Raw genomic sequence first — 16,451 nt, 5'->3', positions numbered from 1 at the left:
CCAGGTATCCTCTTCCCTGGTGGCTATCTCGGGTCCATCTGTCCAAAGGTATGACCTTCGCAGGCCAGATTGGACTATTGTAACAACAAATGCCAGCCTTCTAGGTTGGGGTGCAGTCTGGAACTCCCTGAAGGCTCAGGGATCGTGGACTCAGGAGGAGTCTCTCCTTCCAATAAATATTCTGGAACTAAGAGCGATATTCAAGGCTCTTCAGGTTTGGCCTCAGTTAGCAACTCTGAGGTACATCAGATTTCAGTCCGTCAACATCACGACTGTAGCTTACATCAACCATCGAGGGGGAACAAGAAGTTCCCTAGAGATGTTAGAAGTTACAAAAATAATTCACTGGGCAGAGATTCACTCTTGCCACCTATCAGCTATCCATATCCCAGGGGTAGAGCACTGGGAGGCGGATTTTCTAAGTCGTCAGACTTTTCATCCGGGAGAGTGGGAACTCCATCCGGAGGTATTTGCACAACTGATTCTCCGTTGGGGCAAACCAGAACTGAATCTCATGGCGTCTCGCCAGAACGCCAAGCTTCCGTGTTACGGATCCAGGTCCAGGGATCCCAAGGCGACACTGATAGATACTCTAGCAGCGCCCTGGTCTTTCAACCTGGCTTATGTGTTTCCACCATTTCCTCTGCTCCCTCGACTTATTGCCAAGATCAAGCAGGAGAGAGCATCGGTTATTCTGATAGCACCTGCGTGGCCACGCAGGACCTGGTATGCAGATCTAGTGGACATGTCATCCTTTCCACCATGGTCTCTGCCTCTGAGACAGGACCTTCTACTTCAGGGTCCTTTCAACCATCCAAATCTAATTTCTCTGAGGCTGACTGCCTGGAGATTGAATGCTTGATTTTATCAAAGCGTGGCTTCTCCGAGTCAGTTATTGATACCTTAATACAGGCACGAAAGCCTGTCACCAGGAAAATTTACCATAAGGTATGGCGTAGATATCTTTATTGGTGTGAATCCAAGGGTTACTCATGGAGTAAGGTCAGGATTCCTAGGATTTTATCTTTTCTCCAAGAAGGTTTGGAAAAAGGATTGTCAGCTAGTTTCTTAAAGGGACAGATTTTTGCTCTGTCTATTCTTTTGCACTAGCGTCTGGCAGATGTTCCAGACGTTCAGGCATTTTGTCAGGCTTTAGTTTGAATCAAGCCTGTGTTTAAACCTGTTGCTCCACTATGGAGCTTAAACTTGGTTCTTAAGGTTCTTCAAGGAGTTCCGTTTGAACCTCTTCATTCCATAGATATCAAACTTTTATCTTGGAAAGTTCTTTTTTTTTTTTTTTTTTTTTTTTTTTTGGTAGCTATTTTCTCGGCTCGTAGAGTCTCTGAGCTATCTGCCTTACAATGTGATTCTCCTTATCTGATTTTTAATACGGATAAGGTAGTCCTGCGTACCAAACCTGGGTTCTTACCTAAGGTGGTATCTAACAAGAATATCAATCAAGAGATTGTGGTTCCATCCTTGTGTTACAGAATCTGGATGTGGTCTGTGCTTTAAAGTTTTACTTACAAGCTACTAAAGATTTTCGTCAAACATCTGCTTTGTTTGTTGTCTACTCTGGACAGAGGAGAGGTCAGAAGGCTTCGGCAACCTCTCTTTCTTTTTGGCTAAGAAGCTTAATCCGCTTAGCCTATGAGACTGCTGGACAGCAGCCTCCTGAAAGGATTACAGCTCATTCCACTAGAGCTGTAGCTTCCACTTGGGCCTTTAAAAATGAGGCTTCTGTTGAACAGATTTGCAAGGCGGCGACTTGGTCTTCGCTTCATACTTTTTCAAAATTTTACAAATTTGATACTTTTGCTTCTTCGGAGGCTATATTTGGGAGAAAGGTTTTACAGGCAGTGGTTCCTTCCATTTAAGTTCCTGCCTTGTCCCTCCCTTCATCCGTGTACTTTAGCTTTGGTATTGGTATCCCACAAGTAATGGATGATCCGTGGACTGGATACACCTTACAAGAGAAAACACAATTTATGCTTACCTGATAAATTTATTTCTCTTGTGGTGTATCCAGTCCACGGCCCGCCCTGTCATTTTAAGGCAGGTAATTTTTAAATTTAAACTACAGTAACCACTACACCCTATGGTTCCTCCTTTCTCGGCTTGTTTTCGGTCGAATGACTGGCTATGACAGTTAGGGGAGGAGCTATATTACAGCTCTGCTGTGGGTGTCCTCTTGCAACTTCCTGTTGGGAATGAGAATATCCCACAAGTAATGGATGATCCGTGGACTGGATACACCACAAGAGAAATAAATTTATCAGGTAAGCATAAATTGTGTTTTCAACAGAGCTAAACTGAAAGCTTCTAAGTACGTTTTTAAACCATTTTATACTGGATTTTTATATCAGTATCTGTGCATCTTATTCTTTATAGTAGTGTCTATTACATGCAGTTATATGAAAATGAGTGTATACTGTCCCTTTAATACTGGAAATTTTGAGCCCTGGCTTTTGAATCTGGATCTTTGTATGATTACACAATTATGATTTAGGAACTTAGTGGTTTGCTATTTTGTTTCTAGTATATATAGCACGGGGATACCCAGCTTTTTTAAATGATGGCCCAGAAGTACTGTGAAAGCATAGATAGGCCATCTGGCAATACTTAGATACCCATAGGGTTCTTTTGTATTCGCAGTGCACTGGGCTTTGGGGATAATCACCTAGTTTGTGCTAATCTAAGATTACTTGGTTCTGAGATAACGTCTAGTTTACTGTTTGAATACTTACCTTTTTTGTACATGGGGGGCAGGCATGCCTATATGTTTTTAAATATTTTAAAATGTCTTTATTTTATAATTATATTAAAACTTAAGTTTTATTACATTAGGTTTCCCTTCTTCTAACCAGTTATAGATTGCATGGAATACACTCCTATGTGATTTAGCCTTAGTGTGCCGAATGAATTTTTTTCTCCTTAATGTTAATTTATACTTTGCATTAGGCACAGCCCCACTATTAATGCACAGGTTTATTACTATGGGGATTTTTGGTAGTTTATTTCACACCCAGAACTCTGGACTAGGTTTCATAGATATTTTTTATTCTGTTCAGCTAGCTCCCAGTAGTGCATTGCTGCTGCTTCAACAAAGGATACCAAATGAATAAAGAAAAATTGACAATAGATTTTAATTGGATAGTTGTTTAAAATTCTATGCTCTATCTGAATCATAAAATATAAATGTTGGGTTTTACTTTTCTGTTAGATATTTACATATAGCAGCGCTGCGGAATCTGTCCGCGCTTTATAAATAAAGAATAATAATAATAATTATGTATTAAATGCTTGTGTGTATTTTAACCCTTTTTGTGTTTAACACAGTTAATATCCAGCTCCAGGTGCACTGCTGAACCGGTCCAACATGACCTATTAATAGCAGCTATGTGCAAATGCTCTTCTAAGTACATCGCTATGTTCTGGTCATAAATACCCAGTACATTGTTATCCTAAACACATGGTAACATACAATCATTTGTGCAAAAACAATAAAATGCTCTAGAGAATTTCAATATTGCATTCTGTCCCTTTGACTATATAAGAAATAATCACATACGGTCAGTGACGTGCAGTGACGTCAGAGGCTGGTGAGGCAGTAGCTAGGATATGCCTTCATTCTTTAGATATCCTTTGTTGAAGAAATAGCAATGCACATGGGTGAGCCAATCACATGTGGTATCTATGTGCAGCCACCAATCAGCAGCTACTGAGCATATTTAGATATGCTTTTCAACAAAGGATATCAAAAGAATGAAGAAAATTAGATATTAGATGTAAATTGGAAAGTTATTTAAATTTGCATATGGGTTTCATATGGGTTTCATATGGGTTTCATGTCCCTTTAAATGGTGTCTTGGAAAACTGGTCAACTTAGTAAACATCTGATTTTAGTCTAAAAGGATTGTAACAGAAACTCTTGCCAGATAACACAATGCTTGCTCTGATTATGAGATCTAGAAATCCATGCCCATTAATATATGTTTAAAACATACTTTTTACTTTAATGCTGTAAATTATGCTTATAGATTCTTTCATTATTCAGTAAATATAAAAATGTCTTGATCCAGTGGCGGCTGGTGAAATTTAAAGATGGTGGGGCGCTTGACCCCACCCCTTTAAATAAAGCCACACCATCAGATGGCACTACCAATTAATTAATTAAATAAATAAAAGGTAGACAGAAACACAGACAAGCACTCGGGGGGGGAAAGGGAGAGAGAGACGGGGGGAGAGAGACACAGAGGGTTAGAGAGAAAGAGAGAGAGAGACACAATCACACACAGAGGGTTAGAGAGAAAGACACGCAATCACACACAGAGGGTTAGAGAGAGAAAGAGAGACACAATCACACACAGAGGGTTAGAGAGAGAAAGAGAGACACAATCACACACAGAGGGTTAGAGAGAGAAAGAGAGACACAATCACACACAGAGGGTTAGAGAGAGAGAAAGAGAGAGAGAGACACAATCACACACAGAGGGTTAGAGAGAGAGAAAGAGAGAGAGACACACAATCACACACAGAGGGTTAGAGAGAGAGAAAGAGAGAGAGACACAATCACATACAGAGGGTTAGAGAGAGAGAAATAAAGAGAGAGAGAGACACAATCACACACAGAGGGTTAGAGAGAGAGAAAGAGAGAGAGACACAATCACATACAGAGGGTTAGAGAAAGAGAGACACAATCACACACAGAGGGTTAGAGAGAGAGAAAGAGAGACACAATCACACACAGAGGGTTAGAGAGAGAGAGAAATAGAGAGAGACACAATCATACACAGAGGGTTAGAGAGAGAAAGAGAGACACAATCACACACAGAGGGTTAGAGAGAGAGAGAAAGAGAGAGAGAGACACAATCATACACAGGGTTAGAGAGAGAGACACAATCACACACAGAGGGTTAGAGAGAGCAAGAGAAAGAGACACAATTACACACAGAGGGTTAGAGAGAGAGAGAGAAAGAGAGAGAGACACAATCACACAGAGGGTTAGAGAGAGAAAGAGAGAGACACAATCACACACAGAGGGTTAGAGAGACACACACACACACAGAGGTTTAGAGAGAGAGAGAAAGAGAGACACAATCATACACAGAGGGTTAGAGAGAGAGAGAAAGAGAGAGACACAATCACACACAGAGGGTTAGAGAGAGAGACACAATCACACACAGAGGGTTAGAGAGAGAGACACAATCACACACAGAGGGTTAGAGAGAGAGAGAGAGAGAGAGAGAGAGAGAAAGAGAGACACAATCACACACAGAGGGTTAGAGAGAGAGAGAAAGAGAGAGACACAATCACACACAGAGGGTTAGAAAGAGAGAGAGAGACACAATCACACACATAGGATTAGAGAGAGAGAGAGACACAATCACACACAGAGGGTTAGAGAGAGAGAAATAGAGAGACACAATCACACACAGAGGGTTAGAGAGAGAGAGAGAAATAGAGAGACACAATCACACACAGAGGGTTAGAGACAGAAAGAGAGAGAGACACAATCACACACAGAGGGTTAGAGAGAAAGAGAGAGAGAGACACAATCACACACAGAGGGTTAGAGAGAGAGACACACAATCACACACAGAGGGTTAGAGAGAGAGAAAGAGAGAGAGAGACACAATCATACACAGAGGTTTAGAGAGAGAGAGAGAGAAAGAGAGAGACACAATCACACAAAGAGGGTTAGAGAGAGAGAGAAAGAGAGAGACACATTCACACACAGCGTTAGAAAGAGAGAGACACAATCATACACAGAGAGAGAGAGAGACACCCAATCACACACAGAGGGTTAGAGAGAGAGACACATTCACACACAGACGGTTAGAGAGAGAGAAAGAGAGAGAGACACACAATCACACACAGAGGTTTAGAGAGAGAGAGAGAGAGAAAGAGAGAGACACAATCACACAAAGAGGGTTAGAGAGAGAGAGAAAGAGAGAGACACATTCACACACAGCGTTAGAAAGAGAGAGACACAATCATACACAGAGAGAGAGAGAGACACCCAATCACACACAGAGGGTTAGAGAGAGAGACACATTCACACACAGACGGTTAGAGAGAGAGAAAGAGAGAGAGACACAATCACAGACAGAGGGTTAGAGAGAGAGAGAAAGAGAGAGACACAATCACACACAGAGGGTTAGAGAGAGAGAAAGAGAGAGAGACACAATCACACACAGAGGGTTAGAGAGAGAGAAAGAGAGAGAGACACAATCACACACAGAGGGTTAGAGAGAGAGAAAGAGAGAGAGACACAATCACAGACAGAGGGTTAGAGAGAGAGAGAAAGAGAGAGACACAATCACACACAGAGGGTTAGAGAGAGAGAAAGAGAGAGAGACACAATCACACACAGAGGGTTAGAGAGAGAGAAAGAGAGAGAGACACAATCACACACAGAGGGTTAGAGAGAGAGAAAGAGAGAGAGACACAATCACACACAGAGGGTTAGAGAGACACATAAGGGATGAGAGAGTCAGAGGGGGAGGAAGAGAGGCAGAGAGAGAAAGAGACCATGGGGGAGAACAACACATAAGGAGAGAGATGGATAGATAGAGAGAGAGAGAGAGAGAGAGACACACACACACACACACACACACAAACAAGGGAGGGGGAGAGGGACCACTGCATTTTAAGTAATAAAACAGCAGATTTACAGAGAGTTCAGAAAATGAGTCTATAATTTAGTGTGAAGTACAGAGGCAAGCTGCTAAGTTAGTGGGTGTAAAGTTTGAGTAAACAAAATACAAAAACGATCCTTTGCTGTAAAAGAGTAAAAAAAAACACTAAACCACATTCATTAAATTATCATTTTCACTAACAGAATCCTTTTCAGTAAAATCTTACTTAAATAAGATGTGGCTGAAACACTGCTCTCTGCCTCTGCTCTGTAAGGATTCAGGAAGTGACAGTGGCACATTCCACTGCACTTAGAGGGGAAGAACAGAACTCTCTTTTTCACTTTAGCAAAGATAGCAGGTTCACAGGACAGCAACAAAATATATGAAAGTTGTTTTTTTCCGTTTTTGTTTTGTTTTATATCATTTAACATCCAGCCCCAACCCTAAGTTCCACTTACTAATGCTTCTCACTGGATTGGTTCAGCCCAAATAGGACTGCCTCAAATAAGCAGTTAATGGGCCATGCAATGATCTTAACCACTTTCATCCAGTAGATGGCGCAGCATGTTGTGTAATGGTGGGCAGACCTGCTTGTGCCTCTCCATTGCACAACATATAGCTGTGGGAAAAAAATGCTGGGGGGGGGGAAATACATTTTTTTTTTAAAGCCAATAAAAATATATATATTTTTGCCCATATGAGAGGTGAAGCACTGCCTCACCTGCCTCTAGTGACTGCACATCACTGCATACGGTATACAAATCACAATTCTATAGAAGTCTTTTTTAAGTCCGTACATGGTAAGAGCTCTATAATATTTCTGTAGATAATGCATTCAATTCATTTTGCAGGTTCGAGAAATCCTAGTAGACTATGATCCTAATTTTTTACCTCTGAGTCTGGATGAAGCTTATCTGGATATCACTGATCATTTGGAGGAAAGGCTAAGCTGGCCAGAGGAAAAAAGAAGATATTTTCTTAGAAAACCTGAATCTGAGGAAGGGTGTGATGCAGGTGAATGTTTAATCGAACATTCTACTCAAATTGTTAAAGGGACACTAAACCCCTTTTTTTTATGATTCTGATAGGGCATGAAATTTTATCAATTTTTCTTCGTAATCTTGGTATCTTTATTTAAAAAAGCAGGAATGAAAGCTTAGGAGCCAGCCTATTTTAAGTTCAGCACCCTGGATAGCGTTTGATGATTGGTGACTACAATCCTAAATTGCTTAAAATTGCATGCTCTATCCGAATCATAAAAGGAAAAAATTGGGTTTAGTATCCCTTTAAGTCATTTCAAAGATTATTTCAAAATATATTTAAGTTGTCATCTTCCATCCAACATATCTATAAAAACACTTGTGGTAATGACAAATCATCATCATAGAAAGGATTAACATAATGCTACAACACAACAAGACATGATAAAGCAATGTCAGCATATTTTTCTCCATACAGAGAAAAGGATCTAATTTTCCAATTTTAAAATAAAATAGTAACAATGAATAAGTGCGCATAGACTTACATAAAACTGGTTAAAAACCATTACACATTTGAGAAGAACAGGCTTGTGGCAACTCCAGTTACCATAAAAAAATAAATATTCCAAAGGCAAAATTTTTGTTCTTATATAAGAATAAAAAATCTAAATATTGTGATTCCTAATATGATATGTAAACAGTGACACACAATAGACCTTAAAGGGACATTCCAGCCCAAATTAAAATCTACATGAATGCATTTCAGTTTTGAATAGAAACATTTTTTTAATATACATATATTGGCAAAATAATTCTAATAAATGCTATAGCTGTTTCAAAACTGTATTTAAGTATTCACCGTGCACCAGCATTTTAAGCACTACACTTGCTCAGAGAGCCTAAGGTGCTTTTACCACCCGGTAAAGACTCAATTTTTAAATTGCTGACATAATATAAGCCCCACTTGTGCTCTGAGATGCTGTAGTATTTAAATTGCTGGTGCACTAAGAATAGCTTCACATGCACGTGCAGAGAAAAATGTTAACACTAAAACAGTGCCAATACTTATATATTTCAAATATGTTTCTATTCAAAGATGTAATTAATATATGTGCATTTAAATTTTGAGAGAGCAATTTACTCTGGTGGGGTGATGGTCATTTTTATTGGGACATGAAACCCAATTTTTACTTTCATGATTTAGAAACTGCATTTTAAACAACCTTCCAATTTACTTCTATTATCTCATTTGCTTCATTCTTTTGATATCCTTTGTTGAAAGCATATCGAAATAGACAGTAGCTGCTGATTGATGGCTGCACATAGATGCCTCACATGATTGCCTTGTGGATGTGCATTGCTATATCTTCAACAAAGGATATCGAAAGAATGAAGCAAATTAGATAATAGAAGTAAATTGGAAGCTTGTTTAAAATTGTATTCTCTCTCCGAATCATGAAAGAAAACAAAAATGTGGGCTTCTATGCTTTTATTGTTCAGTTAGAGCATGTCATTTCAAAAATCTTTCCAATTTACTTTTATTCTCTTTATTCTCCTGATATCCTTGTATACCTAGGTAGGCTCAGCAACACAATACTGGGGACTAGCTGCTTATTGGTTGCTGTGTATGTATATGGCTGCTGTTATTGGCTCACTCAATGTTTTCAGCTAGCTCCCAATGCTTTACTGCTCATTCAACAAATGATACCAAGAAAATGAAGCAAATTTGAAAATAAAAGTAAATTGGAAACTTGTTTAACATGACAAAATGACATACTCTACCTGAGTCATGGAAAAAAAATGTTGGGTTCTATGTACCTTTAACGCTCTCCCCTTTATTGTAAATTCTGTATTTATACTGTGATTTGGTATGTTAAAGGGACAGTCTACACAATAATTTTTATTGTTTAAAAAGATAGATAATCCCTTTATAACCAATTCCACAGTTTTGCATAACCAACACGGTTATATTAATATACTTTATACCTCTGTGATTACCTTGTATCTAGGCCTATGCAGACAGCCCCCTTATTTCAGTTCTTTTGACACAGTGCTGACTCCTAGGTTACTCCACGTGCCTGAGCACAAAGTTATCTATATAGGACACACGAACTAACGCCCTCTAGTTGTGAAAAACTGTCAAAATGACTTCAGATAAGAGGCAACCTTTAAGGGCTAAAAGTTAACACATGAGCCTACCTAGGTTTAGCTTTCAACTAAGAATATCAAGAGAACAAAGCAAAATTGATAATAAAAGTAAATTGGAAAGTTGTTTAAAATTACATGCCCTATCTGAATCGTGAAAGTTTATTTTTTACTAGACTGTCCCTTTACGTTTGGTGAATGCTTCTATGGGCCTGAAATTTGCTACAGGTAATATTGTTTTCTCCTTTGAATTTTAGGGACTGAAGAACCTACAGCACAAACTGAGGAAGTGCAATGTGTGTCTCCAGTGCTTTTTGAAGACAGTCCTGGTTTATTGTTTGACCAAAACGTTGTCATTTCTGAGCAAAGCAAAAATGAACAGAATGGAAAGCAGCTGACAGAAACAATGCTTGTTTTTGGAACATCTGCAGAGGAAGCAGTGAGAGAAATGAGATTTAGAGTTGAACAGAAAACCAAACTAACTGCAAGTGCAGGTACATTATACTGCTGTTTGTGTTTACTAACGAACGGACATACTAGTTTATTTATTCTTTAAAATGGAGCAGCATGAATTCAAGTGTAAAATAGTAATCCTTTAAAGGGACATTTGAATGCTAAAATAAATTGCTGTAATTCATTAAGGCATTTTATTTTTAGTACTTGCTTCATTTACTATTTATGTTTTTAAACCTCTCATAGGGGTTAATGATATAGCTAAAGTCCCACTTGATTAGTAGCACGTTGCAGCTCCTGTACAAGACATGCTGATTGGCCCCTACTTGTGTGAGAACACCAACTGACACACGAGCTGCATCCACACAAATGTGCAAACGTAATCATATGTTTAGTCTAAGTGATCAGTGTATGTCACATTGATATCATATTGAGAATAATTATAATTGATTTCCCTATCCAGAGACAGATTAAGATTCCATATACTTCTGCAGTTCTTAACTCACAATACTGCTGACATACCTACTGACCTATACTTCATATATACACTAACCCTTCTAGAGCATGGGATGCAGTTATATATTTAGGGCTTTAGTAGTAAATCTGATAATAATAATGAGTTAGTGTGTATATATTATATATATGTGTGTGTGTGTGTATATATATACTGTATGTATATATGTATGTGTTGCAGATTTAGGAAAAGCACTCCTCCGGATTTGATCAAACAAATACATTTCTTTTACAAGATACGATGAGTCCACGGATTTGATCCTTACTTGTGGGATATCGCCTCCTGGTCAGCAGGAGGAGGCAAAGAGCTCCACAGCAGAGCTGCATATATAGCTCCTCCCTTCAATCCCACCCCAGTCATTCTCTTTGCCTGCGTTAGTGATAGGAAGAGGTAAAATGATTCTCCTTATCTTATTTTCCATGCAGATAAGGTAGTGTTGCGTACCAAACCTGGGTTTCTTCCTAAGGTTGTTTCTAATAAAAATATTAATCAGGAAATTGTTGTTCCTTCCTTGTGTCCTAATCCTTTTTCTAAGAAGGAGCGACTGTTACATAATTTGGACGTGGCCCGTGCCTTGAAGTTTTACTTACAGGCAACTAAGGATTTTCGTCAATCTTCTTCCCTGTTTGTTGTGTTTTCTGGGAAGCGTAGGGGTCAGAAAGCTACGGCTACCTCTCCTTCTTTTTGGCTGAAGAGTATCATCCGTCTTGCATATGAGACTGCTGGACAGCAGCCTCCTGAACAAATTACGGCTCATTCCACTAGGGCTTTGGCTTCCTCATGGGCGTTTAAACATGATGCTTCTGTGGAACAGATTTGCAAAGCTGCGACTTGGTCTTCTCTTCACACTTTTTCGAAATTTTACAAAGTTGATACTTTTGCCTCGTCTGTTTTTAGGAGGAAAGTTCTTCAAGCAGTGGTGCCTTCCGTTTAGGTTCCCTGTCTTGTCCCTCCCGTTTCATCCGTGTCCTATAGCTTTGGTATTGTATCCCACAAGTAAGGATGAAATCTGTGGACTCATCGTATCTTGTAAAAGAAAAGGGAAATTTATTCTTACCTAATACATTTTTTTCTTTTACGATACGATGAGTCCACGGCCCTCCCTGTTCTTTTGTGAGACAGGTTTTTATTTTTTGTTAAACTTCAGTCACCTCTGCTCCTTCGCTTTTCCTTTCTCTTCCTAACTTTGGTCGAATGACTGGAGTGGGATGGAAGGGAGGAGCTATATATGCAGCTCTGCTATGGAGCTCTTTGCCTCCTCCTGCTGACCAGGAGGCGATATCCAACAAGTAAGGATGAAATCCGTGGACTCATCGTATCGTAAAAGAAACAAATTTATCAGGTAAGAATAAATTTCCCTTTTCTTTCATGTAATTGGCAAGAGTCCATGAGCTAGTGACGTATGGGATATACAATCCTACCAGGAGGGGCAAAGTTTCCCAAACCTCAAAATGCCTATAAATACACCCCTCACCACACCCAAAATTCACTTTTACAAACTTTGTCTCCTATGGAGGTGGTGAAGTAAGTTTGTGCTAAGATTTCTACGTTGACATGCACTTCTCAGCTTTTTTGAAGCCCGATTCCTCTCAGAGTACAGCGAATGTCAGAGGGACGTGAAGAGAGTATCACCTATTGGATGCAATGATTTTCTTAACGGGGGTCTATTTCATAGGTTCTCTGTTATCGGTCGTAGAGATTCATCTCCTACCTCCCTTTTCAGATCAACGATATATACCATTACCTCTACTGATAACTATTTCAGTACTGGTTTGGCTATCTGCTATATGTGGATGGGTGTCTTTTTTGGTAAGTATGTTTTTTATTACTTAAGACACCCCAGCTATGGTCTGGCACTTTATGCATTTATATAAAGTTCTAAATATATGTATTGTACTTATATTTGCCATGAGTCAGGTTCATGTATTTCCTTGTGCAGACTGTCAGTTTCATATTTGGGAATAAACATATTAAGAAATATTTTTTTCTTACCTGGGGTTTAGTCTTTTTTTCAAATTGACTACTTTTTTCTTACAAATTGCGGGCAGCATTAGGCCTGCGGGTGCGCCAACTCTGGAAGTTTTAGGCCTCATGACTGCAGCATCGGACGCGATTCCTTTTGCTCGTTTTCACATGAGACCTCTCCAGCTTTGTATGCTGAATCAATGGTGCAGGGATTATACAAAGACATCACAGTTAATATCCTTAAATCCCAATGTTCGACACTCTCTGACGTGGTGGTCAAATCACCAGCGTTTAGTTCAAGAGGCTTCCTTTGTTCGGCCAACCTGGACTGTGATCACTACAGACGCAAGTCTTTCAGGTTGGGGGGGCTGTTTGGGGATCTCTGACAGCACAAGGGGTTTGGAAATCTCAAGAGGCGAGATTACCAATCAATATTTTAGAACTCCGTGCAATTCTCAGAGCTCTTCAGTTTTGGCCTCTGTTGAAGAGAGAACCATTCATTTGCTTTCAGACAGTCAATATCACAACTGTGGCATATGTCAATCATCAGGGTGGGACTCAGTCCCCAAGCTATGAATGAAGTATCTTGGATACTTGCTTGGGCGGAATCCAGCTCCTGTCTAATCTCTGCTGTGCATATCCCAGGTGTAGACAATTGGGAGACGGATTATCTCAGCCGTCAGACTTTACATTCAGGGGAGTGGTCTCTCCATCCAGATGTGTTTTCTCAGATTGTTCAGATGTGGGGTCTTCCAGAGATAGATCTCATGGCCTCTCATCTAAACAAGAAACTTCTCAGATACCTGTCCAGGTCCAGGGATGTTCAGGCGGAAGCAGTGGATGCGCTGACACTTCCTTGGTGTTATCATCCTGCTTACATTTTTCCGCCTCTAGTTCTTCTTCCAAGAGTGATATCCAAAATCATCATGGACCAATCGTTTGTGTTGCTGGTGGCTCCAGCATGGCCACAGAGGTTTTGGTATGCAGATCTTGTTCGGATGTCCAGTTGCCAACCTTGGCCACTTCTGTTAGGGCCGGACTTATTGTCTCAAGGTCCGTTTTTTCCATCAGGATCTCAAATCATTAAATTTGAAGGTATGGAAATTGAACGCTTAGTACTAAGTCATAGAGGTTTCTCTGACTCAGTGATTAATACTATGTTACAAGCTCGTAAATCTGTTTCTAGAAAGATTTATTATCGAGTTTGGAAGACCTACATTTCATGGTGTTCTTTTCATAAATTCTCTTGGCATTCTTTTAGAATTCCTAGAATTTTACAGTTTCTTCAGTATGGGTTGGATAAGGGTTTGTCTGCAAGTTCCTTGAAGGGACAAATCTCTGCTCTTTCAGTTTTATTTCACAGAAAGATTGCTAAACTTCCTGATATTCACTGTTTTGTACAGGCTTTTGTTCGTATTAAGCCCGTTATTAAATCAATTTCTCCTCCTTGGAGTCTTAATTTGGTTTTAAAGGCGTTGCAGGCTCCTCCGTTTGAGCCTATGCATTCTTTGGACATTAAACTATTTTCTTGGAAAGTGTTGTTCCTTTTGGCCATCTCTTCTGCTAGAAGAGTTTCTGAGCTATCTACTCTTTCTTGTGAATCTCCTTTTCTGATTTTTCATCAAGATAAGGCGGTTTTGCGGACTTCATTTCAATTTTTACCTAAAGTTGTGAATTCTAACAACATTAGTAGAGAAATTGTTGTCCCTTCCATGTGTCCTAATCCTAAGAATTCTTTGGAAAGATCCTTACATTCTTTGGATGTGGTGAGAGCTTTGAAATATTATGTTGAAGCTACTAAAGATTTCAGGAAGACTTCTAGTCTGTTATATTTTCTGGTCCTAGGAAAGGTCAGAACACCTCTGCTATTTCCTTGGCTTCTTGGTTAAAGCTTTTGATTCATCAAGCTTATTTGGAGTCGGGTCAGGCCCCGCCTCAGAGAATTACAGCTCATTCTTCTTGATCAGTCTCCACTTTGTGGGCTTTTAAGAATGAAGCTTCAGTTGATCAGATTTGCAAAGCAGCAACTTGGTCTTCTTTGCATACATTTACTAAATTCTACCATTTTGATGTATTTGCTTCTTCAGAAGCAGTCTTTGGTAGAAAAGTTCTTCAGGCAGCTGTTTCAGTTTGATTCTTCTGCTGATGTTTAAGTTTTTCTTTTCATTATGAGAATAACTTTTATTTTGGGTTGGGGATTATTTTTTCAGCGGAAAATGGCTTATTATGGTTATTTATTTTTATCCCTCCCTCTCTAGTGACTCTTGAGTGGAGTTCCACATCTTGGGTATTGATATCCCATACGTCACTAGCTCATGGACTCTTGCCAATTACATGAAAGAAAACATAATTTATGTAAGAATTTACCTGATAAATTAATTTCTTTCATATTGGCAAGAGTCCATGAGGCCCACCCTTTTTATGGTAGTTATGATTTTTTGTATAAAGCACAATTATTTCCAAATTCCTTTGTTGATGCTTTTTACTCCTTTCTTTATCACCCCACTTCTTGGTTATTCGTTAAACTGAATTGTGGGTGTGGTGAGGGGTGTATTTATAGGCAATTTGAGGTTTGGGAAACTTTGCCCCTCCTGGTAGGATTGTATATCCCATAAGTCACTAGCTCATGGACTCTTGCCAATATGAAAGAAATTAATTTATAAGGTAAATTCTTACATAAATTATGTTTTATTATTAATGAATGTATTTGTTTGATCAAATCCTGAGGACTACTGCTTTTCCTTAATCTTCAACAATGTTATTCAATTTGAGGGGCACCACGGTGGTTGTGATTGCTAAAGCATGCTGGGCTCATCTGCTTTGTTGTGTGTGTGTGTGTGTATGTATGTGTGTATATATATTTTTACTAGTCGATAAGCCTGCCCAGAGGGCAGTCTTATTGTTTTTTAAACTACAGATGTTGAAACAACCTATTTTGTAACTGTTCTTTTATATAAATATTTAAGCTACAGGTGTAGCAATACTATAATTATAATGGACTACTGTCTTAAATATAACCGCAAACCCCCACATCGCAATAAACCTAATTACCCTATTAACCCCTAAACGGCAAAACCCCCACATCGCAATAAACCTGTTTACCCTTATAACCCCTAAACCGCAAAACTCCCATATCGCAATAAACCTAATTAACTTATTAACCCTTTAAACCGCCAAAACCTACAACGCAAATAACCTAACACCCCCTAACCTAACACCCCCTTAAATTAACTCAAATTATCTAAACTAATACATTCTAAAGTTACACACACAAAAAAACTGTTTACAAAAAATAAAAAAGGCTAACGTTACAGAAAATAAAAAATCAAATTACCAAATTTAACAAAATTAAACCTAATTGCTATGAAAATAAAAAAGCCCCCCAAAATAAAAACACCCCCTACTCTAAAAATAAACTACCAGTAGCCCTTAAAAGGGCTTTTTGCAGGGCATTGCCCCAAGATAATTAGCTCTTTTACAAAAAATACACAAAGTTCCACCTAACAGTAACCCCCCCGACCCCCCATAATAAAATAACCTAACACTAAAAAACCTAAACTACCCATTGCCCTGAAAAGGGAATTTGTTTGGACATTGCCCTTAAAAGGGCATTTAGCTCTTTTACTGCCCATCCCTTATCTAAATAAAACAACCCCCCCCCCCCCAAAAAAAAAAAAAAATTTAAAAAAACCTAAGTCTAACGCCCAGGTTGCTACGCACCATTCCTGAAGTCCGGCGGAGAAGATCCTGTTC

General features: G+C 39.1%; 1 protein-coding gene across 4 annotated transcripts in view; it reads left to right on the top strand.

Moving 5' to 3' along the window:
• POLK (DNA polymerase kappa) overlaps positions 1–16,451 on the top strand; it is a 399,961-nt gene that overhangs the window by 211,279 nt on the left and 172,231 nt on the right. For all 4 annotated transcript variants that reach the window (XM_053701396.1, XM_053701394.1, XM_053701393.1 and 1 more), the window contains exons 6-7: positions 7,493–7,655; positions 10,024–10,260. In XM_053701396.1, the coding sequence (XP_053557371.1) occupies positions 7,493–7,655; positions 10,024–10,260 (400 nt within the window). The remainder of the gene's footprint in view (positions 1–7,492; positions 7,656–10,023; positions 10,261–16,451) is intronic.

Source organism: Bombina bombina, chromosome 2 (assembly GCF_027579735.1).
Source record: "Bombina bombina isolate aBomBom1 chromosome 2, aBomBom1.pri, whole genome shotgun sequence".
In the NCBI taxonomy this organism is placed as follows: Eukaryota; Metazoa; Chordata; class Amphibia; order Anura; family Bombinatoridae; genus Bombina; species Bombina bombina.
Note: the sequence above shows the minus strand (reverse complement) of the source record. Positions and strands in the feature narration are given on the sequence as shown.